The sequence below is a fragment of the Passer montanus genome, unplaced genomic scaffold (assembly GCF_014805655.1).
Source record: "Passer montanus isolate IOZ18808 unplaced genomic scaffold, ASM1480565v1 scaffold51, whole genome shotgun sequence".
Classification (NCBI taxonomy): Eukaryota; Metazoa; Chordata; class Aves; order Passeriformes; family Passeridae; genus Passer; species Passer montanus.
The window spans coordinates 5,831,276-5,858,681 of record NW_024370041.1 but is presented as its reverse complement, the minus strand read 5'-3'; the positions used below and the strand labels follow the sequence as shown (position 1 = coordinate 5,858,681).

General features: G+C 40.0%; 1 protein-coding gene across 3 annotated transcripts; it reads right to left on the bottom strand.

Moving 5' to 3' along the window:
- DOK7 (docking protein 7) lies at window positions 1-26,506 on the bottom strand. Of its 3 annotated transcripts, none has more exons than XM_039723832.1 (7): window positions 26,115-26,493; window positions 25,955-26,000; window positions 23,578-23,823; window positions 19,526-19,726; window positions 12,976-13,095; window positions 5,520-5,627; window positions 1-4,013 (listed from the first exon to the last, which is right to left on the bottom strand). In XM_039723832.1, the coding sequence occupies exons 1-7, from the start codon at window positions 26,166-26,168 to the stop codon at window positions 3,127-3,129; spliced, it is 1,662 nt and encodes a 553-aa protein (XP_039579766.1). In that variant the 5' UTR covers window positions 26,169-26,493; the 3' UTR covers window positions 1-3,126. The 3 variants fall into 3 exon arrangements, with proteins under 3 accessions (XP_039579766.1, XP_039579767.1, XP_039579765.1); XM_039723833.1 differs by having other exon boundaries at window positions 23,578-23,808; window positions 26,115-26,486; XM_039723831.1 differs by having other exon boundaries at window positions 23,578-23,808; window positions 25,955-26,506.
- Window positions 26,507-27,406: the final 900 nt, after the last annotated feature.

Genomic DNA, 27,406 nt, shown 5'->3' with positions numbered 1-27,406 from the left:
AGTTGGAAAATAATTTTATTTTTCAGACTTCTAAGAAAAATTACAAACAATGGTGGTGTAAAAAAAAAAGACAACCCTATAAAAAAGTTGACATTTCTCAAACTATAGCATCAAAGGAAGTTACAGAGCAACAAGCATACAATGAAATTCTACTCATCAAATTAGTATTAGTTGTTAAAAACATAATAAGCAAAGTCTAATAATAAATCTCTACAGCTTACTCAGAAATTGTAACAATCAATTCTGAGCTTAAATTATACTTACAATAGACAATTAATTCACCTCTGCAATCATCTACAGCACTGAAATCAACTAGGTCAAATAACATAGCAAAAGCACACCTTGGAAATCTGTAAAGGACACCTTGAGCAGAGCACAATTACATACAACAGAAAGCAAATCACCCTGCATGCTTGCTTCTTAGTCCCCAATGTCTAATATGAAATACAATATACAAGTAATAGAAGCAATATTTAGTAACTCTTTTCATGCTGGTTCTATTTTTCATGCAGAATGACAGAAAGGCTTCCTTGTCCTGTTTTCTGTTTGAGCCCTGGCACTTTCCCAGGTCTGTTCTCCCTGTTTTCATCATCATCCTTGTCATTAGAGGAGGAGGTGGTTCTTAACAAGCCAATCCCCATCAGGACCCCCACCAGGCCCTCCACATATGCACAACTTCACCCTGCAACCTCTCTCCAACTCTTCACATGCTGAACTCCAACATGCACACACGACATGCCCAAACCTAACCTCCATTTGCCTTTTGTGCCAAAGGGCACAAAACAAACAAATGCCTATAGCCTTAATTACTGCTGCAGACTTTCCTCTACTCGGGTCACTTTAAATAGTAGGCATTTAAAAGCCATTAATACAATTTAATTAACAGCTTAACTCAAAATTGCAAAGGAACTCCAAACACTGGCACATTAAAGCTTTTTGAACATGAATTTGAATAAACATGAAAACCTGGTGTTCTCATCAATCCATAAATCAGCTCTTCCTGGCCCTAACTTAAATATATTCTGTTCAAAGTACATGCAGTAATAATTATTTTTTAGTTACAGTCTGTGGATTTGTGCTTTCACTGAACTCGTCAGGAGAAACAAAGACAGTGTCCATCAAATACTGCTAAAATAACTCATTTGTGACAGTTCAAGAGAGTGCATCAAAGGGTTATTTTTTCTTTCAAAAGTAAAAACAAACCCATGAATCATTCCATTTAATGAGACTTCTTTTGTGACTGCATATAAATGGGTTCTTAAAAAAAAAGCAGATGTGCATATCTCATGCTAAAACAAAAGTCAGTAAGATGTTGCACCAGTGTTTATCACTAAATTTGTTTAAGTATAGACAATTCTTGCCAACTTATTAGGGCAGCTAGAAACACCATTAAACTTGACAGCACTTTGTAATAAAAGATGTGGGTATTTATGTCACTGGGGCCAACAGGCAGTTGTAGTGACATAATTTAGCTTTTAATGATTTTGAAGATATCCAATGGAACACTCACTTTCAGCTTCCCATCTTCCACAGATAGCCAGAGTAAGATCTGACAAATTCACATCTAAACCGACAATTCGGATCACGCAGAAACATTTAGACCACATGAGCTAATTGTAGCTGAATTACTTCTTTCCTCCCTGTCTATAACAAAGCCACTTTTAAGCTTTCTAATCCCAAAGCAGAGCCCTTCCAGAAATCAATCCTGGCCATTTTTCCTAAATTCTCCCTGACTACAGGGAGCAGCCACAGGAGGCCAACAGCAGATGTTGGCTGTGCACCCCACTGCCTGCAGCCAAGCTTCCAGAACTGGGCTAGAGGGCTCGTGGTGCAGGTGGCTGGCAAGGATGGCCTTGGAAGATCACTGATCCTACTGACCACAGCCTCAGAAAACATGTCCCACAAGTGCCTCCCTACCTGCCAAGTGCTGCAGGCACATGGCACAGTAACATCCAAGGTGCTCTGATGGGGCTGTGCAAGTGGCCCATGCAGACAGAGCTTACCATGTTACCAAACACATGAAGGCACTCAATGCAAATGCATGAAACACCTCATGAGAAGAAAATCCCTCAAATTCATAACCTTTTAATTTTTCTTTCATCATGAAAAGGGCATTCAAGCCCTTTTCATAGCAGTGGTTTATGTAATCTCATATTTAATTAAATGCACACACTTCAATGGCAGTGTTTAATTCTTCATGCACAAGTCTCTCTTGCTGAATCCTTGCTTCACACATTCCCTAAATTAAGCACTCCCTCTAACCTTCCCAGCCTGTCACAAGCTCACTAATACAAGCAGCTTTACCTTCTTCAAGTTTAGCAAACACATTCACCAAAAAAAAAAAATCTTCTCCAGCATGGATAAAATCAGATACATTTCATACAATATATAATTAATGTATAAAGCTTACTCCCGTAAAAAGACAAGAACTGGCAAATGTGTTTGGAAAGGCAAGTGAACCCCCACAGTTTAGGTTTAAGTCTTTACGTGACCAGTGGTCAAAAATAAATTTTTCTGCAAATAAACAGTCCTGTTTGTAGACTGCTAGTGGAATTTTATGTACCTGCTCTGAAGTACCTGTCACTGGCCAGTCACAGAACCAGACTGCCATGCTGACTTGACTATTTTGTGTTTCCTCAGTGAGAAACAGGTCTAACCTGGCTTCTTGTGCAAGGTATGTTCAAACTACAGTGACAAAGAAAACAAAAACATCAATAAAATAAAAGTATGCACTCAGATCTCCTTAAGAGCAGCATATACTATTTATCCTCCCTTCCTTCTTTGTAAATACCCACAGCAAGACAGATCAGTGTCTTTCATGCTTGCTTGCCATTATATGAGAAATCAAGTGGCTGCAAAACTTTCCTCTTTCACTTTAATGTACCCAAAGCCAAAACTGGCCGATTTAAAAGTACTGGTTGTGGTCTGTATTGTTCAGTGTTTCCTTGACTAGGCACAGATTTTGAAGAAATCATGTACTAAGCCTCTCCATTCCAGCATAAACAACAGAAAAAGTTATTACCTGTGCAGAGTATAAAGGAAACAATATTACTTATGACCTACAACTTAGGTAACTTTAAATTGATCATGCTCTATTAACTAAGGTTCGTTAGCATCCGCTCAGTGTTAGGTATTTACCTTTAGTCCACCACAGATTGGACAAGATGAAAAAAGAGCTCTTGTCATCCCAAGGTGGGGGCTACATGTGTCACAGGGGTCAGCTGAGGCCCCACCAGGTGGTGACAGCTCACTACTTTTGGAGTCTGACACCTGTCCCTGTGGTTTTGTGTCTGACCACCTTGAAACAAAATCCACATATGTTTCATCACTTGAGTCCTTGCTGCTTTCTGTGAGTAAGGATGAAGGCCTCCCTCTGTGCTGGCTGTGCTCAGGTCCCCTCCGTGCTTCCAAGTGTGGTAGTAGCAGTCTTGGGTCACTGGCACCTTGAGCTGGCAGGGCCTGGTCCTTGGGTAGCGTGGAATCTGCACTCTTCAGCTGCACTTCTTTAGGAGCTGCCTGTAACACACTCCTGGGTATATCATAAACGTGTCTGAGAGAGCTGGGAACCTGATACTCTGATCCCACACCTCTCTGGGACTCACTGTGAGGGCAAGTACATAGACTCTGATCTGAAGGAAAGTTCAACGGCAAGCTTAGCAATGATCCAAACTCATCACCATGGCAAATGTCTAAGCTCCCAGCATAGGAAGAAAAGCTCCCAGAGTAGGAGGAGTGACTGCCAGTAGCTATTCCACTGTCAGAAGAGCTCTGGCGACCTATTTCCTGCAGCTGTCTGGATCGGAGGGGCTTTGGAGGGGGTTTAGTGGTGCCACGTGCCCCTTCTGGAAGGTTCTTCTCTTCTCCCAGGTGAATGCCCTTCGCAGCTGCCAGCCCATGGCTCTCCTGAGAGGTGCTGGCTGAAGATTGCTCAGGCCACACTGTCAGCCTGCTCCCAACGCTCACATCCGAGTGGCTGGTATCCGAAGACGAGCTTGAAATACTCCTATCATCTCCTAGGAAAGAAGGAAACACATCCACCTACGTTTAAAACACAATCAACAGACTCAAGCATGGCAAGTATGTACAAACAGGAAGGGCCCTGAGATTCCATCTGCTTTTTGTAAGTGGAACTGCCGTCAGAAAGCCAGAATTCCTGCAATAACTCACAGCCCCACAGGAAAAATAAAATGCAATGGTATGTTACCTTGCCATAACCCTACCATGTTGTGGAACATAATGCATTCGAGGCTAAATTTTTTAAGTTTATGCACCAAGCTCTCCTCTTTTCAAACATATTTTGCTTTCATATAGTTAATTGGGTTGCTGTACCAAAATACAGTCATACATCACTGTACAAATAAAAATAATACTGTTATAAAAATGTTTACATATCTATATACAAAAATATATTCTGCTATTCATTTATGTCTATATTGCAAGACAGTTTTCTTCAATGATAGTTGCAAGAAAGGCACTTTAACAGGTAATTACTGCCATCAAAGACAGAATATGAGTGAAAAAAATTAAACATTGTCTTGAAAGGGCACAAGGACAAAACACAAACATCACACAAACAAACAAATACAAAACCAAACAAATACAAAAGAAATACAGAACTTTCCTGTAGCACAAAGGCAGAAACTGTACATGAGGTTGGGCCATGATTTCTGACCAGAAGGACTGAATTAAAAAAAAAAAACAGGCATGCTCATCTATCAAGTCTCATTCTTTTTCCATCCATTCAGTTAAGTCTAGCAGTTATGTGCTAATTAAGAAAAACCTCAGGAAGTCTCCCTGGAATTCAGTCACATTACCCAGCAGTGTCTAGGCCAAAGCAGCCATGGACATGTATATAAGCACATAAGGAAGTTCCTGAGGATCTTCACAGGGACAATTTTTAGGCTTGTGCTAAACACCAATTCTACTTTGATACACTAACAACTCCAGAAAAGGCATGTACAGATAGCAGAGGAAAGCACAGGAGTCCTATGTGCTACTGCAAAAATTTGCTAAAGGCCTGACCTGTGAACCATACAAGTGAGTCTATCTCACAGGCTGCACTAAGGCTAAACACCAATTCTACTTTGATACACTAACAACTCCAGAAAAGGCATGTACAGATAGCAGAGGAAAGCACAGGAGTCCTATGTGCTACTGCAAAATCTGCTGTAAGCCTGACCTGTGAACCATACAAGTGAGTCCATCTCACAGGCTGCACTAACGTACTTAAGCAGATATCAGATTTGATGAACACAGTTCTTTTTAAGTTTTAAATGCAAAAATTCAGTAGGACTCAGCATCCTAAATGGTCTTCCTGGGTCAATAGTGTTTGACACAAAACTAAGTCTGCTGAGTTGAAAAACTCCAATCAACATCAAAGGACTTCAGATAATGCTGTTAGAGAACTGCCTCACAAGACACATAACAAATAAATGTCTTGACCATTTCTCTAGTATTTTAAAGCCTGGGCAGGAAGGAACGTAGCATAGTATTTTTATTTAATTAAAGGTATTTCTTACCTCCACTACCTTGGCGACTTGTATGGGACAGCAAGCTCAAGCGCTTTTCTAATTGCAAAGCTTCATGAGCCAATCTTTCTTCTGAATAGGCTGGGTTTGTACTTGGATCTTTAAAAAGAAACATAAAATAAATAAATAAATAAAGGAGGTAATGTGCAAAATAAATAAAAAATAAGGAAAGAGAAAATTACATTCTTATGCTTGAAGTGCTGATTGGGAAAATGTATGGGACAATCTGATTTAACACACATCCTGGGCACGTGCTACGCAGTAACTTAAAAGTGTCAAACATTTTCAGATTATATCCAGTGTCTGTAACAGCTACCACAAGGCAACACTGAAGAGCACAGCACCAAAGTCAATAGCTACAGAAAAAATTAGCATCCAACAAGTCTAGAGGACTTGAAAACTAATTTGACCCACATAAAATCTGTCCTGGATTCACTGGGAATTTTAACATTCAGAAAGACCAAATTTTTTATCCTAGAAATTTACAAATCTACATCATAAAGTCAGAATCAGAGGGATTAACTTGACATCTTCCAATCCAAATCATCCAAAAGACTTTGCTTTCAAGTAGGATGTTGAGACGGTCATTAAGTTCAGACGTCAGAGATAAAATAAGCAACCTGGTGGCTCTCTGTCTTCATGTTTAATACAAGACAAGTTAGGATGATATAACTTCTACAATGTACTGTTATGGATTTTCCCCATACATTTTAGTGAGCTTGCCATTCCAGCTGAGATTATTTCACTGAAGGCAGTTCATTACATTCAAAAAAAAGCAGAAAGACCGAAAGTTAAACAGAATGTGGAAGTCTCATCAGTAAAACAGGCCAGTTTCCTCTAATTTTATTTCCAGCAGGCATAACAATAAAACCAGATGTTGGAAGTAATTATAACCATTATCCCAAGAGAAACCTTAAGGATTCCTTCAAATAGCACTGATGAGTATGTCATGTTCAGCAGTTGCAAAGGATATGGTCTGCTAACTTGTTCACCATCAGAAACTTCAGTAATTCTTATTAATACACAAGGAAAGTAATTAATGACAGCAAAAACAGATTAGCTTCCTCACAACTGCTGCTCTTGTATATCTGATCAAATGGGCAGTAGAAGCACACCACAAAAACACTGAGTCATTTAATAAGAGAGGGAAAAGGGATAAGAAAGGCTATACAATGTTGTGATTGAGAGACAAAAAACAGTTGGAAAGGCAAAAGAAAATGTTTCATTTTCACCCCAGGTATTTTGGTGAATAAATAATAATAAATATAAAATACTCGCTTTTGATATTGTCAACACAGCAATCAAAGCAAGCGCATAATCAGGGGAAGGAGCACTGCCAGCTCAGCTAAAGCTCCATGAGAACACCCTACACTATCAACTGCCCCAAGAAACAAACTGCCACACCTCTCCTCCCTAATCAAATTCCCTTTCTGACCTGTCCTAGGTAGGAACAGAAATGACAATGTTGAACTTTCTAACTTTTCTTTCTCATGTCAAGGAGGTTTCCATCTTCGGCAGTCTGCAATCTGGGTAAGATGAGCAGAAAAACCAAGATATACACAATCCATCTATAACAACACACATTGGAACCCAAGGGTGTTCTAACAGGGACAAGGCAACAATCCCATGACAAACAGGGTCTGTGACCTCTGTGTGTCCCAGATCAGACAGAAAATAGGACTGTTTGATGCGGATTATTTTGCTAGGTGTCCATTCCTATTTACACTGCAAGGCAGTTCACATTAGACATTGACTAGTTCAAACCTGTGCAACTGCTTATTCAAATGAAACCCCCAGTGCTTCCAATGGACCTCTGCCAAAGGAAAACTCAACATTTGGCCACCAGCACCTATAGTGCAACCCAGACAGGTCCATGCAAAGATCTGCTCAGTAGCATAGAGTGTTACAAGCTGCTGCCTATTTTTCAATGTCCTCTCTTCCAGTTACTTTGCTGTATCCAGTTAAATGCCTTATGTCCAAAAAAGGTCCAAGATATTCTACAAGCACTTTGAGTACAAAGTTGTCATAACAGATCAGCAAACTGGTCAAAGATGGAAACAGACACTAACCCTTCCAGCACCAAAGAACTCTCAATAGGAATGGTCCTTTCACTTTCCTCAGAATATGACTACTTGACAAATACAGATTTTCAAAACATAACTAGGGCACCTACACAACAACTAGTTTTTTTGAGTAAATGATGTCCCTCTTACAGACAGAAAAATATATAATTTTTAAAAAATGGTCAAACAACTGATCTTGTAAAATTGGCTTATAATAAAATACAAGATGAGGTAGGAGGGAAGTCGAAGTCAAAAAGTTTGCACTTCATGTGTTCAACTTCAAAACCTGACAAACATACAAAGTCTAGGTTTTAGGTAATTACCTATCAGTCTTACCTAAGTCTTAGTTTCATCTTTAATCTTCTCTGCTAATAAGCCAGACTTCTATGGAAAACACACACAACATTAATCCCCAGAAGTAACAGATTCTTGTACCAGTATTTTGGTTGCAGATGACCAAGCTCTAATCAGGACATTTTCTGACAGGATCTGGCTGAAATCACTGGCAGCCACCTTTTAGGAATGAGTCCTCACTGGAGTGCATAACCTATGACTCCCATAAGTGCTGTTGTGATAACCCTTTTTTCAATACATTTTTTAGGCCATAATGCTACAAGTTGGATTTGCTGGCATAATCCTCTACCTTTTTCATGCCCCAATACACAACCTCTAAAGAACTGAGTGGCAATTTACCATGTTAGTAACTCAGGGGGACAGAAGCAGCCTGACCGGTACGGAGACAGCTGTCCAAGGAAGTTCCAACAGCTTCTGCCCACACAACATCCGAGAGCAGCTCCAAGAACAATTAGTATCTTCCTTTCCCAAACAGTTAACAAATGGATCCTGTCCTGTGATTCATTCAGGTCCTTCAATTAATACTTTTTTTTTTATAATTTTCCAATCAAACATGGATCCCTTGCTATGAAGAAAATCATCTTTTATGTGAGGCAGTCATCGAAATCTTCTTAAATGCTGCTTTGGGGCAAAGGGGAAGGATTACATCAAATTTAGCTGGACTAAAAATGCCTCTGCTGGAGATTTTATTTTTACATTACGTTGGTGGGTATTCATTAAAGCCACATCAGCTGCTCATCGTGGGAGATTTAGAATATTTTGGTAACATACGAATAAAGTGTCATAGTAATTCAAAGCTCCAGCATTGTTCAATAAGCACCTGTCAGGAAAAAATGTATTGTATCCAGTTTAGTCAGCAGCTACCTAATTGATTATATGCACCTTTAAAATGCAACACTGGTTAATTACTTTGTTAAACAAAATTAAATAAGATAGGCTGAAAATCTCTCTTTTCTTCCAGTGTAACTGTAGGCACATTTACAAATCAGGCCTGGACCCTCACTTTCTTGCTAACTTCTCCACACCTTGTAAGATATCTGGAGGAATGAAAAGATGTCCTAAAAGTTTGAGGAGGATCCATTTGGTAAAAATACTGCAGAAGGCAGCCACCGAGCTGTCTTGCAACAGCCAAAGGTGTATCAAGCTTCAACAAAAATAAAGAGCATCAGATGGATCCTCAGCAAGCAGCAAGTGTACGCTCTCCAGTCAGTCACAAAGCAGCCTGAAAAAGCTTCCAGAATTAAAAGAGATCATCCAGACTATCAACATTACACCTGGGCTCTTTCCAGACTGCAGGACTAGACTGTCACATAATCAGATATAGAGAGTACTGGTCTGCCCACTGATCAAAGATATCCCTGATGGGCTCTTGGGCCTTTGCTGTGTTCAGTTTTGGCATTCAACTGATGAATCTTGCTAGTGAAAAAAAGGAGTTCAACACAAACCTGATAAACCAACATCTCCCAAATAATAAGCACGCAATTTAGTATAGATTACAAACCTTGCAATCAGAGATTCATTACTAAGTCCATATCTAGACTTCTGTCAAGACAGAATGTAAATTCTCTGGACTGTTTTCTAAATATCTCCTCAAGGAAAAAAAAAAAAGAGATCATGCTAGGTGCCAGTTACAGCACTTCTCTTCCAACTAATAGCTAGGGAAAGCAAGCCATCCATAGCCACCACTCAAGTCCTGTATTTAAAATATTACACTTCCTAAAAATATCTAGATACCTATACCTACATGACCCTCACATTCCCATCTTCTGTCTCTGGGGGTTTTATGAGACCTGATCACACAGCTTTTAATAAATCAAAACCTCCAATTTGCTAATGGAGGTATCAATAGGACTACTGAGGTACAATTTTAAAAAGTTAATGGACTCCCAAAATAAGTACGACAAGTAAAAAACATAAAACATCCAATTTTCTTTTTCCTTTTCCAATTTATTTTGGGTGTACACAGAATTGTTTTTTTTTATTGTGAGAATAGTAATTTAATTTATTTCCAAAACATCACGGAACAATTCATTTTGGAGGGGATCTCAGGAGTTCTCTAGTCTGACTGGCTGCTCAAAGCTGGTCTGCTGAGAGATTAGACCAGATTGTGGAACCATGCACAGGCAAGTCAAGTTTATGAGTTCCACTGCACTGGATTTTCATTGCATATTTTACAGATTACATCATAAAATACATACAGCAGTCATACATCCGTGTGATAAGAACATCATGCTTTTAAGGAAATATAGTTTTTAAAACTACAATCCTGAAAAGAAGATGTGAATATTGTCCTTGAGCAAACACCCCCTGCACAGCCAGTTTGCAAATTTCCTTTGGATACTGGCTATTTTACATTTGTTTAAGAATCACTACAGCAAGTAAGAAAACTGGTCATTTTTCAGTCCTCTTCAAACCATTCTCTACCATCTCCTATTAATTTCATGCTAACACAAATATTTCAGCATCCTTTTTAACCACATTGTTGAGCTGCTCATACATGAAGCAACTGGCTTAATTAATTCATCTTTCCTACAAATACAAGGACAGACTACGTTGATTATATAACATCTATAGATTATATTTGTGCTGTGGGAGTTGGTGTCCAACACTGTCACTGTGACTGTTTTTACCATATTACATTCTTTCTCTGTACATCTGCCCTTTGTGAGTTTTCCTTGCTTGAAAATACCACAGTGCTTCAAGCATAGCTCATGTTTAAGTTGGAAAGGCACAGGCAAAGGCAAGATGCCAAATTCAAGTAGCAAACTGTGAAAAGAAGGTTTCTCTAAAAGCTTTTAAATTGCACAGAAGCAGAATATTGCATACATAAAGTACAGTTGAAGCTGTGTAGCATTCTGCACTGCAGTAAATATGAATTATATAGACAAGAGGTTTCTTGGTAGAATCCCCAGTTTGGAAGTTTTGATGTAGTTGCCTGAAGTGTGCAGATAATTAATCTGTTTACAAGCTGATGCTTTCAAAGGCTGAGTGAATTTCAATACCTGACACATGGTGTGTAGCTGGTAGACTCGACCTTTTCAAGCAATACAGTACATTCTGTGTAACAACACACTTGATAAGGAAAATTAGTTTATGGATGAATCACCAGAACTGTACATCTGTGTGTGCCTTAAACAGATCTGTACAAGCTTCTGCATGGGATAATAAATAAAGAGTATTATTTTTTTTTCCAAGGAACATGTACATAGGGAGAAACAACAAACTGGAAGAGAAAAGGGTAAAATACACAGGAATGAAAGTTAGAGGGCTCAAGGTAGCTTGGATAAATAAAGGCAAAGGAGTCTGCAAGTACACGAGCACAACTCTTGACAAAACACTTCTCCTAGCCAGGGAAATGAGACAAAATCAAGTGGATGAGATTTTAATGACAAGTACATCAAGCACAGAAGAGAAATTGAAAGACCTCAGGAAAAAGATCTTCTCTTACAAAAAACACCAAATACTCCCCAGGACATTCCATATCCACTTCAGGCACCTCAGTGAGGTCAGAGTTCCTGAAGGAGGGAAGAGATTGTGGTATGTGGCACAACAACCCACAAACACCAGAAGAGATAACTAACATGTGAAAGCAGATTTACTCCTGCATGCTTCTGAAAAATGAACCTTCAAAAATTGTGCTAAAATTAAAATTTAAAATAATAATAAAAAAAAACCAGCAGAATAGTTGTTTGTATGCTTAATTTTTCCAGATAGAAATTTTTGTTTGACAAAAATTTGTTTGACAAGACTTAGGGTTGTATATATATATTTACATACACACATAGTTTTAGATATGCAGAAAAATGTGTTCAATAGCAAAGCTTTAAGCATAAACACTGATTTTTGTGTTTCTGTTGTTGGGTTTTTTCTGTTTGCTTCTTTTTTTAAAACACTCCAGTTAACTGAATGCAAACATGTATCATCACACAAGAATGACTTTTGTCTACTATTCTGCTTGATTATTTAACTTACTTCTGCCTTACAATCATGAGAAAGACAACATGAACTGAGCCTTGTGTTTACTGCATTTACTAATTTTTAACTAATAACTATTTTTTTATAATTTATTTTCACAAGCTTCTCATCATCTAATGATCTCATAAGCTGAAGATCTAATCTTTTCCATCACATTTCCTTCCCGTAATTATCTATTTTTTCATAATTTATTTTCACAAGCTTCTCATCATCTAATGATCTAATAAGCTAAATCTTTTCCATCACATTTCCTTCCTGTAATTACCTTAACCTTATAACAGCAATAAAACCCTACTGAACACTAATTAACTGCCTAACACTTACACAAACTCTAAGTATTCCACAAATCCCAGGTCATCATTCACCATTCCTGCAATCTATTCCTACTGTATGCCACCACCAAATCACAGACAATTTTCTGCAATCTCGTTTCTACACTTTTGCCCTGTCTGACAGAGTCATTCTGACTCAATACTTTACTTCGTCTGCTGAAATCAAAAGGAAATAGGCTTTATTATGATGCCACCTTTAAACATTGCAGTACACGCAGCACTTACCACAAAATAGGAAAAGGAATTTAATCCTCAGACATCAGGAAAAAAGCTCAAGTTGAAAAATGTAAATGTGATGTGGAGGCTTGACAAGGTTTTCTAAGGCTCACAAGACTTAGAACTTAGTTTTGGAAAAACTCCAAATGCTCCAAAAGTTAGTTTTCCATTAAACTATCAAAATAGCAATGCAGACCTGGATCCAAGTTAAATGTGTAAGTTTAAAAACATTAGGATTCCTTTCAATTCAAATTGCCATCTTTCAGTACTGTTAAATAAGAGAAGGCTGGAGTTAACAATATAACCAGAAACATGAATGAACCAGAGCAGCAGGGGGAAACCAGGTACATCCAGCTTAAAAATCTGTACAGTGACATTTCAGAATGAAAACCACTTTGCACTCTGCACACCCTCAGTGCCTGAGAGCTGCTCTCACACCAGCAGCAGTGGGTGTGAGACATGACAAGCTCCTACTTCACTGGGTTACTCTGTACTTCCTGTATTAACCTGGGAGCACTGGACGCAGACCAAAGGGGCCCTTGGTCGGGGAGATGCCGCGGACGATGCAGTCAAACAGAAAGCTGATCTGCTCCCCTTCAGCACAAGAGAGGAAAAAAACACCAGCCCCTGCAAGAAAGCACAACATAAACATGTATGGTTTTCACCTGGAAACACTAAAAATATATTAAGCTGAAGCTATTTATAATATAGCAATCAAAAGAGTTTTAAGTGTAAGCCATGAAAAGAAGTCAACAAGATATTCTCCTGGGAAAAGAAATAAAAAATTCAGGTCAACACATACACACCATACCTCAAACATACATATAAATTCAACAGCTGTCTAATAATTCATGCTAATTTTATGACATTCAGGCAGTTAAAGTAGTGTCCTAGAACCATAGAACGGCTTGGGTTGGAAGGAACCTTAAGGATCATCTAGTTCCAATATCCCCTAAATGTCAAAACAGACACCTTATTCTCAACAGCTGTCTAGGTCTTTTGTTCTTATTTACCCCTAAAATTGTGTAGGTCAGACTTAACTATGCAGGAAGCGTCAGGAATACTTAAAGTGTCTTCAAAATAATGAACCAAGTTAATTCTACTTTTAACCACTTTTAAGCAAGAGGAGCTTTTTATATGCCAACAAATTAGAATTTGGTTATATTGCTGGATTATAGTATAAATTTTCCTAGACTAAGTCCTATGTGTCTATTATTAACAGAAAGTAACACAACTCCACAGGTTGTCATCAGATCTTTACCCTTTGCTCTATTCTGATATTTGCTTTCCATTCATTAAGAATAGCCCCAAGCAAAATTAGAATGAGATTCACTAAATAAACAAACAAGTTATGAGCTCCAAGACACATGACATATGAACAACACAAAAGACTAGAAGGGCTCCCCAGAATATTTCATAAACTGTCAGTCCAAATATAAATCTCATTGGAGGAAAAAAAAAATATTATCTTAAAACATCAGACAAAAGACCATCCCAGTAACCAGCAATTTCAGGGAAATAAAACTTCAATACCAGACAAAAAGGGAAATTAAATTAGTATACAGACCTTGAAGAAGTGCTACCACTTCACCACAGCTAAGCATACAAGAAAACTCCAATATCACATCTTAGACCTGCAGCAGGGTTTTGCACATTACCTTCCTTGTGACTCAGGCCCTAATCTGGACATATTTGGCTTCTGCATGTCTCTAGCTAATTCCAAGTTGCATCTGTATTTTTTCCAATTCTACTCAAAGAAGCAGAGCTGATCTTGACTAGTATGACTTCATTCCCATCACTTTCCAAACATATGCCCTGTCATATCCAACAGGATACTCACATTTCACCTAAGAAATTGATACACTTTTGACAGCTTGACAAAGGGCTGTGGGATTCAAACCAAATGATAATGGAGAGTGGACCACAAACCACAATACCTATTTGAGTTAATTAGGTATCACCAGCAAGCAGTAAACTAATCTCTCTAGGAAAAACATATTCTGGTCCACACTCATTTGTCATTCTCAATTTATGTCACATTTAGGTCTCTCCCAGTTCTGCTTAAATCTATCCAAGACAGCATTGTCAGAGGCATCTTCATAACTTGATTTGTCTCTCCACCACATTTGCATCTCTTCAGATCTTACCTACCAATAATTCTGCAGCCAAAGAAACATGAACACACCGTGGCTTCATGATCAGAGGCCATCTAGGAGATTACAACACTAATCACACAGCCTGACAGACAAGAAGGTTTCTGCTGGTGACTCACTTGCAGTCTTGCCCCATCTCCCCTCCCCAGGAGATGACAAAGTCAGAGTACATTGGATTAGGATAAAAAAAATTCCTGAGTGCAGTGCATTCAGGAATTATCTAAAAATCAGCTTTTTCTTTGAACTGACTTCTCCTCCCTGAACAGAGTACAGAGTCTACAGGAACAGGACCCTTGCATGCCATGCATCAAAAGCAAGCAGGATATAGACACAACATAGCAGAGGATATTCAGGTCTCAAGTACAGTGATACACTATGTGGCTTGATAATTCAGCAGAATCCTACACCTCCCTGTTGCCACTCAGGGCAAAGAAAAGATTCCTCAAATACTTCTGTACATAAGGAGTACATCTGGACCACTTCATTCTTTTATCACCTTTGTCAAGAGCTACTTAAACTCCTAAGAGGCTCTTCAAGCCTTTGACTTTAATGGAAACAAAGAAAGTAAATGTGTGCATGTGAGCTGGCTGCTTAACTCAAAGGATTTTTTCTGCAAATAACTATCAGTCATTTGGAAATCCCAAAACCAAATGTGATGACCTTTATATAACCACTGCAAAGAGTGTATGTCCACATGCACGCGGACACAAATCCAACAGAAAAAGACAGTAATCTCTTTGTAGGTTCTATTATTCATATGAGCACCTTAATTGCTGACTGACTTTCACAGGAAACATTTTCTTTCTAGTTGTGGTAGGTAGAACTAGATTGCAAGGGAAGGAAGAAGCCTGAAGATTCTTACAAAAAACATAAAGGGAGATGAATGAGTAGGTAGAGCTTAACTAAAGCATACATAAAAGCAAGTGTTTACATTTCTTTTCTCCTTTCTTGAGAAAATTGAGAAATTCACTACTGGAAATTACATATCTCAGTCATATGTTGGAACTGGTTTGGTGCACAGGCATTTAGAAGCCAAGGAATGTGTGATATGCACAGTGTAATACCATGCAGCTGTTCACCAGACAGAAGAGCTCACTCAGCTCTCTCCATGGGCTATGAGATTTGGTGAAAAGCAGCCTCCAACCACTTGCACAAGACTGAAACACTCAGCCAGTCCTCTCTGGCAGCATTGTACAGTCCCTCAAACACGCAGGACAAGTTGCCAGTTCCATAGAACTTCCAAGTACTACTTAATCTTGCTTATGTTGATTTTAACCCATCACATTAAAAAAGCAAATCCATGGCCAAAAACACTTTAAAAATGGACAATAGCCAAAAATTACTTCAATCTCTGTAGTGTGTGTGAAACTAGGGAGGAAGACTCAGTTCTTTCCCACTAATTATTACTCCTAACAGGTGCCAGACAATACTAGAGCCTGAAGCCTTTTAGCTGCAGGACAGGCAGGAAGCACAGCAGCTCATTCCATGGCAATCAGCATGTACATCCCAACCCTGGCCTTGAGCAGACCCCTTCAGAGGGGACCTCACACTGCTCCTCTCTGTGGGAAAATGACAGAGTATTCCTATTATTGCCAACTAAGATATGGGCATGACAACTAAAAATAGATAAATAGAGATAATGTTGGTTGCCTGCTGTAGGCCTAAGTAGGAGACAGCACAGAATATCTGCATATAAACAGAAGTTTTAATCTATGCAACCCAGGATTTTTACAAAAATTCCAGATCTTGCCCCAGTTTAACCACTCCAATTACTTCTAAATTTCAAATAAATGCAGAAGGGGAAACAAGAAAGGAAAGAAGGAAGAAATTACCAAATTTTATCAAAACACCAAAACAATCACAGAAATATTCCTGCTTAACCTGCAATTAGCATTTGTTCTTTCAAAGGGCACTAAGGGTCCCACAAGTTCCTTTCCTCAAGGAGATGCTGTCAGAAAATATCAGGCAGCTTTAAACCAGGCTCTGACAGCTAATCCTGAAGCACTTGAACATTGGAGAGCCTGAATTCTCATGGTGTTAATGTGCCCTTTTATTACCCTACTTGATTTTTTCACACTGACCTCCAAGTGAAGATTTTCCTGGCAACTGGTCATTTTAACTAGTGCCCACTAATTCAGCTGGGAACTTGGCAAAGTGAGAGGCTCCTTTTCTCCAGCCTGTTCCTCCATGTAAACCTCTCAACTGACTGCTAGGCCAAGACACCAGCTTTTTTGCAAACGGTGTGTGACTAAGCTTCAGCTACAGAGAGAACAAAATTTTGGCCCAGAAAATAAGTTATCTGCAGCTTTCAGAAGCAGAAAAAAATTTTAATCTCTAGCAGTACAATTGTGATTTTAAGAGCACGAGGAGTTCAGAATGTTAATGCTCTTCTTCCTATTTATGAATAAACTTGTGTGAACCATCTTAAAAATGCACCTAGATTTAATGTTTGAAATCTCAGCATTATCTCAGATGGTTTCCCTCTTCCTGGATTGAGTACCAAAGCCTTTGAAGTTAAACTAAACCTGTACTAAGCAACAGAACATAATGAAGTGTTTTATCTTTATACAAATTTTTGTGACGAAGCAAGAAACAGAAAACTAAAACAAATTCATATCCTTTTAAATCTCAGTTCTACCACAGATATACCCAAAAAAACTCTGCTTCAGTTTGAGACTTCATGTCTTTTATTATGGAGAGGCAACTGAACCACAAGATTATTGGTTCCTTTTAATTAGGTATCTATTACAGTGATATTTAAACCTTAAATTCACTAATCCTCTGCATTCAGAGCTCCACAGGATGAGTGTGAGCAAAGATATGGTTTAACCTGTAGGAAAGTAACATTAATAACAGAGTCTGCATAATATTATATTACACTTACATGACAGGGTAATGGAGAGTGCTTTTATTTAGGAATTAAAACAACTTCTGTAATAACATATCAGGTTTTTTTTTCCTCAACACTACTTGTTTGCCTCAAGAATTCCAGAGGACTGAGGTAAAAGATATCTGAACAAAGATGGTATTTCTCTTTAGCAACACACTTCTGTCTAGAATAACCAGAGTTATATTTTTCTTTAGGTTCTATTTTCAAAAAGCCTTTTCTTATAGTGGCAATATTAAATCAAGTGTTTAGACTAAACACATATTTAAATGTTGTTATGCCTGCGGATATGTTTGACTGCCTAGTTAGGGGCAACAACTCTTTTAACAAGATCAGCTTGAACTTGTAAAGAGTTTCCAACTGTGGCAGGCTATTTTGCACCAAATTGACTATGATTGACTATGCTGTTCTTCTCTGTGAAAGCATACATGCAGGGGGAAGACAAAAACCCTTTCATGGCAACTGAAAGGTCTCAGCTATCAACACACACACTTTTTAAGAATGATCCACAGGTAGTGGGACCTTTTCCAAAGCACTTTTCTAATTCGGTTCACTTGTAACCTTAAAAAATAATAATTTCATATTTTTAAAAGCACGTACACAGGAGAGCTATTGATGACCTCCTGTTTCTCACCAGAAACTAGCATAAGCTTATGGGAGGAAAAAACAGAAAAACCACCACAAATAATTCAGGTTCCATCACCTACAGTTCCTCATTTCACAGAATCACTGAGGCTGGAAAAGATCCTGACACAATCCAGCCTTTCACTAGACACCACCATGTCAACTAAGTGCCATGTCCAGTCATTTCTTAAACACCTTCAGGGATGCTGATTTCACCACCTCTCCAGGCATCTCATTTCAATGCTTGACAACCCTTCCTGTGTAGAAATTCCTCCCAAAGCCCAACCTAAACCTCCTCTGGCACAGCCTGGAGCCACTTCCTCTCATCATGTCCCTTGTTGCCTGGGAGAAGAGACCAATCCCCACCTGGCCACACCCTCCATCAGGTCAGAAAGAGGTCAGGAAGTTGGGTTTCCACTCCATAGAAGTAGAGCAACCAGAATTTACATGCAGAGCAACAGTATGCAAGTCCCAGGAGGAATATATTTGGAATTGGATCAACTCTGAAATCTAATTTTTCAGTTTGTTTATTGAAAAAAGTATGCAAGTCAAACAACTTCAGATCCAAACTGGCAATCTGCACATCCATCTGTGCTCACAGGCCATCAATTCAGCATGGCTTCAAATCCTGCTTATGAAATTAAAACCTTATTAATAAAAACCTAATTATATGTTATTATACTTGTGCATTTATTAACTATCCTTTTCAGATCTTGCATACATTTTATCTGAAGTGAAAATTTGAGAAGTCCTAAATTGGCCATGAGATTCATCTCCATATAATAGTGTATCTTATTTACTGGGCTATGGAAACTAGCCTCAGCTTGCTTGCTTTCATTTTGATGCCAAAAATCACATGGTTCCACCCCACAGTTACAAAGCTGCTAATAGGGAAGGGACCAGAAAGTTGTTCTAACTTTAAGGAGTAAAAAATCCTCTATGGGATTTAGAAATTAGCATTAACAAAATGAGAACATTGATGCTGCCTGTAACCTTAAAGTTCCACATCACTTTCCCCTCAGCAAACAACAAAATAATTAATCATAATTTAATAATCTGAACATTAAGCCATTTTACCTTATCTCTTCCATAACACAAGCCATAAAATTTCATTACCTTATTTTTGCCCTGTATTCAATAGCAGCTTTTGACTAAACATCTTCTGGAGAGCCACAGGGCAATTTTTAGCCAGGACTGCACACGGTGACATCTCTCATGAACACCGGGTTGAAGCCTGCAGAAATCTACTCAGAACAGACCCTCTGATAAGAGGCTGCCTGTTTGACAAAGTAGCACAGCTGGTTCTGCAGACTCCACTTGGAATGAGAGTGCATTTACATTTCTGCAAAAGGCACCAAGCAACATCTGGAGGACAGGTTCCATTTGTACTTACAGAAGCCGCACCTGGTGCCCCCTTCAAAGATGAATCCGTTCGGGACAGCCCCGTAGCGACGCAGATCCGAGAGCTTCCACTGCCCCATGACACTGGGAGGAACATCTTTCACCAGGACAAGGATGTCATTGCAGAAATGCAGGGTAGCAGGCCCACTCTCTAGCTTTGTGCCAGGGGCTACAAAGACTTGAAATCTATGAACTATCAAATAAGGACAAAAAGATTACTTCAGAATATACAAGAGTTATGTAAGTCATTCTGTTCAGCTGTGGTACTTGGACCAAACCCTGCCTGCACCATGAGACTCTGGCAAAAAGATCTACGTGGAGCAGAGACAGCCACATGTAAGTAGTTGTAAGGCCATTACCCTCTATTATGCCAGTTAAGGATTGGAAAAAATCCACCATATCTTGGCCTAATGCTACAAGTTATTAAAGTTGCAATGCTACATTAATTTATCCTGTCTTCCAGGCTAATCCCTATCTCAGATTAGTCAATCATGCAGCCCAGACTTCACTTACCTCTTCCATCTTTGCATCATTACATGGATTGCTCTCTGTCTGCTCCTCTAACCTGTGTCTCTCCTTTCCCACATGCATGCACAAAAATAAAATGGTGTTGAAGGAGCCCAAAAGCCAAGGCTCAAAGAACTTAACAAATCTATCACTGACTCATCTGCAACCTTTAATAAACTGCTTCGCTTCCTCCCCAGCAGTAAAATGAGGAAAATTACATTTTTCCACCTTGTGATTCTTTCATGACTTAGTGATGGTAGATGCCAGGACATTTTAAATTACTAGGAAACTAAGTGATTTATAAGTAACAAACACTTTTAGATGTCAGTTAATTTTTTCATATTTTACATCCTGAATTTTAAAAGAGTGGAGAAAGAAAAAGAAACACCTATCTCATTCAAGTTTACAAAATCCAGGTTCAAATCCCAGTTCCAGTATTGTCTAATTGCAGCATCCTTACCTAAAGTAGTTGTTCTAGGGTGGTCTCCCATTTTCTCTTCCAGAGCTATTGCATTCTCAGTAAGTTATTGGGATCACTTCAAAGGCTCAAATCTCAGTGTTTCAAAGGGAACAATTTACGTGAGCAACATATAATTCCCAAACAATTGTTTTGACCTCCACTATTGCTCTAGTTTCTTTCATATTGTGATTAGACACACAAAAAAAAATCAACCAACAAACAAAATAAAAACAAAAAACCCACAACAAATTGAAAAAAAAAAAACCAAACAACATCTGTCTTGGTAGAGAGAAGCATCCAGACTCTTAAATTTCCAGGAGGAGGTTTTTGGTGGTGTTTATCAAGAAGCAACATAGATTTAGGTTTTGGTTATGCATCAAAGATCACACAAACAGCTCCCTGCCTATGAAATCTACTGGGTAACTTCCAGGTACTCTCAGTTCTTGCATCAACTCTTCCCTGTTTCTTGCCCATGCCTCCTCAAGCATCACAAATTTCATCTGGGTCTGAGTCTTGCTTCTCATCTAACTGCTTGCTGTATTCTTAGTCACGATCCGAGCTGTAAGCCAACTCCTCATCTATGACATGCATTTGCTAAGTTCCCTGAGGCTCCAGCAGAATTAGCCACAAAGTCATTCGAGTGAAATGTGCAAGGAGACAGAGATAGATCTAACTAACCACAGCTCTGCTTACAGCTCTGCCAGTAGCACTGCTAGGGAGCAAATCAATAGTCACACCATGTCCCCTTTTGGGCACGAAGTTGTTACGCAACCTGCTTAAACATCAGCTATCAAAAAGACAGCAAAACCATCATGATCAATAATGCTCAGAAAGCAATCTTTAATGCCATTTGTACTCCTCCTGCCAGTTAACTCTGCCCAGTATTTTGCTGGCAATTGAATCATGGGAGAAGCAGCATCAGGATTCTTTCTCCTTCACAATAGAGGAATGAAGCCCATTCTTCACACAATCAGTTGCAAGTTACAACAGCTGCTGAAAACAAAGAGCTCCAGCACAAGTTCTAGACCACTGTTAAAATACAGCATACCCAAATCTGAATGAAGCCTAAGTAAAAGGAAAGGCATTTTTAAAAATAAAACCTTTTTCATACACTGCTTTCTTGGTAAATTGGAATTTTTTTCAAAATTCTCCGCAGCCTTTGACTTTTCTTACTCTATAAAAAAAATTGCAAAGACACATAGCTGAGTATATCTCTGAACAAAAACACTACTTCAATCCACCACTTGATTCAGCCCATTTTTTATTTTTCACAGCTATGCACTGACCTGCAGCATGCTAACTTCTCAAAATGAGTTATGAGCCCAAGCACATTCCAGGAATCATATCCACCTCATCTGCTAAAAACTGAGAGAAAACACTGGGAACTCCAGTATGAACACCTCCATTCTGCAGTCTTCATTCAAGAACACTGTCAGCTCCTTTCACTTTTTTTTTTTGCTTCCCAGACTCTGAGGTCATCTCTCCCTAGCCTATTTTTATCATCCAGCTACCTTATTTTCAAGGCACACAAAGGCACCCTTGCTACACTTTAAGAAAAAACACCAGTCACTGTCCTCTCTTCATCTACATCTTCTCTCTTTTCTATTCTTCTATACTCAAACTAGACTCCCTTTGACTTTGTTCTCCTAATTGAACATGCATTGAAAGACAAAATTCTGAAAAAAGTTTCAGTGCTTTGGTTTATTCTCCGCCCCCCCCCCAAGTTTTTTTTGCAATTAACTTTATACTAATTTATTGGCAGTTCAACCAATTACACTTGTTTTCTTAATTCTACATTTCTTCACTTCCACACACACTCCCACTTCACCTTTACTCCATGGTTGCACATATCATAATCCAGTATCTACTCCTACCTCATTCACAGCTTTCCTTAAAAAAACTCTTTGCAGCTTTTCCATGTCCTCCAATCCCAACCATAACCCTCTCACCCAGACTGAGATTACTCCAGCACTACATCAGTGCAAGATCATAAAAAAACAGACCTACTCTGTTATATTCAAGTACTCCTTCAGCTTTTAGGACAAGTCTATGCTATATATAGATTCCAAACCTAGTCAAAAAAACAAAACAAAAACCCAACAAACAAAACAAAAACCCCCCAGCAAAACAGCCCTGGAAGACAACAGAACTGTATCATCAAAGTGCAAAACCACTCCAGCTACTCATGCTCCTATTGTTCAGCAACCCCTCTAACCTTTCCTGTTATGCAAGGCTTCATATTTGATAGCCCTGAGAGGTACATCCACACATCTCACTTCTTATAGTTCTACATATTTTTACTGTAAAATTCCCAGGCCATCTTTCTACATATGTACTGCAAAGGAACGAGCCCACAAACCCAACAGATGGCAGAGCATATGTAACAAATGATAAAGATTGCTAATGTGTGTCTCCCACACACCTACCCTCCTTCCCTAGTTATGACTAAACAAACATAAGACAGATACTATGGATTACCAACATTATCACTCTTTGTTCACCACAGTACATTTTAGAGCTGCTAACCAAGAAAATATAATAGGAGGAAAGAGAAAGGTGAAGTTAGCTGGAAAGAAGGTGTATGATGACACACCTTAGTGCAAAAAAGTCTCTTTCTGAAATGGCACACTAGCAGCAATGAGAATTATCAATGCAACACCCAGTAGGCAGCTCAGCAAACTGGGCATGAACTGGCAAAGTTCTGCTCAGGACTTTGCATCTCTTATTTCAGCCTCCCCGAGTCCTTTGGCCAGAATCCCTGAGTCAGTTGTAGGACCACAATCAGAAGTTTGATCACTTTGTTTCAAGGCTACACACCATATCAAAACCCCAGGTTAAGAGATGTCACAGTTATCCAAGTACTGGGTGGTACTGTAGTCAAAACCTATTGGAAGGGATACCTGCTTTAACATGTAAGGGGGAAAACTGTTTGTCCACTCTCAAGTGAGTGACAATCCTGTCCTGAACTGTACAGTTTCGTTTGCATTTTAGCGTCACTTTTCTTTGGATTTTTACCCTGTGGGAGAAAAAAAAAAAAAAAAAACCAGAAAGAAACAGCATGAGAAGACAAAGGTTACCTTCCCCCAAACTGTAGCGTATTCGCACATCCCACGCGTACATGGTTTCCTTGTTCTCAAATCCCAGCATCACAACTTGGGACAGACAGATGATTGCGAGCGTGTGATTCAGGCCCTCATAGGGGAGCCCAGGATCCAAGCCACAGATGTCTTCTAAGGTCATGCTGCTCCTCTCCTTATGCCCTTTTGCTCGTTCAGATTTATCCTTGTACACCAGCATGAGCAAACAGTCTAAAAGGAGCAAAACTGTCAGAGATGATGATGCAGAGCACAGACCAGAACAAAATTCTCAGCACTCTGCTGCAATATAAAGGAGCTTTAGACAACTGCAGGATCAGCTTAACCAAGTCAATGTAAAACTCTGATTTCTTCTCCCAGCCCACCCCAGGTAGTTCATAGTCCTTGTTTCCAGGAAGCAAACACTGAAGGCATGTTCTAAGGGTTAAACTGCAGGCTCAAAAATAAGGAGGTCAGCAATAAATCTTCCCTATTTTATTCAAAGTCCAGTGGCATTTCGGATCCTCTCCTGAGTCCGGTGGGGACTGACTCATTAATTCAGAGCATTGGGAGCTATGCTAGGATAGCTGTCCACATTACAGACTCTAAAGACCGAGAGGCTATTGTTGTCTGTATTTTCATTAGAACATACTGAACCACAAATGAAATTCTTACAGTAGCTCATAGATTACCCAACCACTAAATGGCAAGCAGACTGCGCTGCGAGATCGCTCCTGTCAGCTCAGGTTTCCCGGTTAAATACTACACAGCAGCCATGGCTAAAAATCATTATGTGCCACACCTTCTTTTATTTATTTATTTTTTAGTGTTTGCTTGTGTCACCAGTTGTTACTGACCACTTCCCAGAGGTGTTTATTACACAGTAACTATGCAATGGCAGAAACTCATTCAAGTGCCACGGCCCCATGGGGAAAGCAAGCATTTCACAAGCAAACCCAAAAGGAAAGGGCAGTCACCTCTCCCACCTTTTGAATTTATGACAAAAGCAGCCTTCTTTCCCCCACATTCATTTCTATCACACAGCACTCAGATGTAGATGAAATTAATGGTCAATATCAAAGCTGCAACATGCACAGCTTAAGCTGAGCTACAAACCACAAAAGACCCCCACACACCATTTTATAAATACTGGGGGTGGTGCTCCCAGCCCCACTAAGGTGCCCTGCAACTCTCAGCTGGGTAAGGGACTGGCAAAATCTCCGTCCACAGAGATGAAAAATGACTGAAAGACCAAACTGTCTGCTAACTAATGCAGCTTTGCATGCATTCCCAATTGTCTTAGTGCACCTGTTGGCAAAAACAGCTGCAGCCATGGTATTTAAACATTCTGTGATACAGTTGTGTGTCTGAAGAACGGCTATGGTTTACATACCAAGAACAGCAAATCACCAGGGGCTTTTTTAGTAAACCTGGCTAATTTAGCTAGAATAAAAATCGTCAGGCTCCACCATCTACAGCCTTCAAAGCTGGCTTATTCACAATAGAAACTCAGGCCCATGTACACAGGTCTATGTACTAGCTCTTAGACCAACAGATGCCCTTTCACACACGGAAGTTTCACAGATTTAGATGAGATAAAGGTACTTAAAACACTTAAATATTACTGTAACAACTCAGGTAACAAAGAATTACTCAAAAGCCTTCAGTCTTCCTAGCAAGAGCCACGAAAGGCTGCCAAAATCCATCCTGCAGCAGTTCAGATTCACATTTTCCAAGTGTAAGCAACATTTAGCCCTGGAAAGATATACTTTTGGGCCCAAATGTTTTCCCTCTTGGGAACAGATGGGGTAACCTGAAGCCTACTTTTCCCTCTGCAGCAGTAAAACATCAGCTCTGTGTAAGGTTTTCAATTTCCCCTTCAGAAGCATGGAAACGATCTTTTTTTTTTTTTTTCCTCAATTCAAAATGTCATTTTATTTTTAAATCGAAGTGATAATTTCTGTCAAAACACTGATCGAAAATAACTACCAAGCTTACAATGTCAGGGGGGTTTTTTTGGTGGTTTTTTTTTTCCTGGTTTTGGTTTGTTTTTTGGGTTTTTTTTTTTTTTTTTTCACAGCCAGCAACCACCCTGAACAAATAAGTTCAACCATACAAAATTAAAAAAAAAAAAAAGAAGAAGAAAATTTAAAAAAATTAAAAATAAAAAATAAAAAAATAAAAAGAGAAAGAAAAGCCTTGGAAAGTCACTTTTCCCGTTGTTTTTAGTGAGCGCAGGAGCTCGCCCCCAGGCCGGACGCGGCCCCCGGGCAGCGCCGCTCTGGGGCGGCCCCGCCGAGGGCTCTGCGGGCACTGGCCCCGGGGAGCCAGGCAAGCTGCGGGGCCCCGAGCCCCGTCCCCACCGCCGGGCCCCGCTTACCTGCCACCGGGGAGGGCTTGCGCAGCACCAGCCACCTGCTCTTCCACTGCAACGAGAGGCAAAGGGACAGGGTTAGCCGGGGCCGCGCGGGGGAGAGCGGGCTCTCTCCCCTCGGGACAAGGGGACCCCCGCGGGCCGAAGGGGCGCCGGGAGCGGGGACCTTTTTTCCGTCTCTCAACTTGACGTGACCCTCCACCACCACGGAATCCGTCATCTTCAGTCATGATTCCGGACAGCTGCGCCGGCTCGCTGCGCCCGCCCCGCGCTCCGGCCGCCCGAGGGGTCACTTCCAAAATAGCTTTATCAGGGCCCCGCGCGGGCGGGCGGCCAGCGCGGCCCGGGCCGGCCCGGCCCCCGACCTGCCGCCTGGGGAAAGGGGTCTGCGGCCCGTCCCAATGAGTCTTTATTCACGTGTTTTACTTCTGGGTTGCGGGGGGATCTTGGATTTTATTTTTTTTTAATTTTTTTCTTTCCTCAGTGTTTCAGAGCCCGGGGCACCCGGAGCGCCGCGGATCCGCTCCGGGCGCGACCCCCGCCCCGATCCGGCTCCGGGCTTTGCCGCTGCCCGCAGGGCTGCCCCGCGCCCGGGCGGCCGCAAAGCCCGCACCGGATCCGCTTGGTGGAGCGGGATCCGCCTCTGGCCGGCCAAAACGCCCCCTTCCCGCACCTTCCTTACAATGGCCAATTTTCACTCTCCAAAAGTATAATTACAGCTCTCCTTGGCTCCCAGAAGACGCTGCCAACTACCCCAGATAAAAATACCCTTCTCACTTTTTTTTTCCTCTTTGCAATGCAACTGTCACGAGATAACAACCCGCTTACACCATACCAGCAGCAGCTACAATTAATAGAATAAGATGTGTTAATGATGTCCTCAGATTTATTTCCACGAGCAATGGACTAATTAGAGTCCATTATTCCAAAAATACTCCTGCTGCATCTTATTTGATGGTAATTAGTTCTTCAGCTTTTTTTAAATAGCACTACAGCACATTTTTCTTTCAGTAGCATAATAGAAGGGGTTTTTTTAGATGTTTGCATTTATTTCTTCCTTTTAAATCGGTCAGTTTGCATGGAATAACATACAATTTAACAAAACCATCTTTTAAGTGTGTTTCATAATGAATTAGGGAAGTGTTTGTTCCACTGACTTTGCATTCTAATTCAATTTCAATATAGAGATGGGAAAAATATCAGATAAAACTTCACTAATTGAGTTTGGTTTTCATTTTAACCAAGGCAATAATCACATGAAAAATATGGAGAATTAGTTTCCATGGGGTAATGCTCAACAGAAAGCCAGGGGGCGGGTGCTGGAGTGCCCCAAAGGAATGTGACTGATGGCAGGGTGTGAGAAGTCAGGACATCTCATAACCTGGACATCTCCTTGCCACCCCTATTTGTGCTTGTAACACTGTGCCAGTCACATCACAGCTGAGGATCAAATTATTT